The following is a 283-nucleotide window of genomic DNA, read 5'->3' as shown; positions in this document are numbered from 1 at the left end:
CTGCTCGGCGCTCAGGGGGCCACTGGCCTCCTCCTCTTCCTCGTCCTCCGAGAGGCAGCTGCTGTCCTCAAACTCAAAGTCGTCCTCCACGGCAAAGCTCTCCAGCAGCCGACTTACCGCCCGGCCCTTGCCCTGGGGGCCAGAGGGGTCAGCTCCCTTGGGACGGGTTGGGGGGTGGGGGGATCAAGGCCGGTCGGTCTCCTGGGGTTGGGGCAGGGATGCTACCTGTTTGCCAACGGCCTTGGTTTTCACCTTGCCCGCCTTCCGGCCCCTCCCCAGGAGA

General features: G+C 67.1%; 1 protein-coding gene across 1 annotated transcript in view; it reads right to left on the bottom strand.

Annotated features, from left to right (window-relative positions):
• BAHCC1 (BAH domain and coiled-coil containing 1) overlaps positions 1-283 on the bottom strand; it is a 58,019-nt gene that overhangs the window by 6,596 nt on the left and 51,140 nt on the right. Inside the window, exons 21-22 of the mRNA XM_010856528.1 lie at positions 226-270; positions 1-156 (exon numbers count right to left, since the gene is read on the bottom strand). The exon at positions 1-156 is cut by the window's left edge and continues 1 nt beyond it. Coding sequence (XP_010854830.1) covers positions 1-156; positions 226-270 — 201 coding nt within the window. The remainder of the gene's footprint in view (positions 157-225; positions 271-283) is intronic.

The sequence above is a fragment of the Bison bison genome, unplaced genomic scaffold, assembly GCF_000754665.1.
Source record: "Bison bison bison isolate TAMUID 2011002044 unplaced genomic scaffold, Bison_UMD1.0 scf7180017864371, whole genome shotgun sequence".
NCBI classification, from domain to species: Eukaryota; Metazoa; Chordata; class Mammalia; order Artiodactyla; family Bovidae; genus Bison; species Bison bison.
This window is presented reverse-complemented; position numbering and strand designations above follow the sequence as displayed.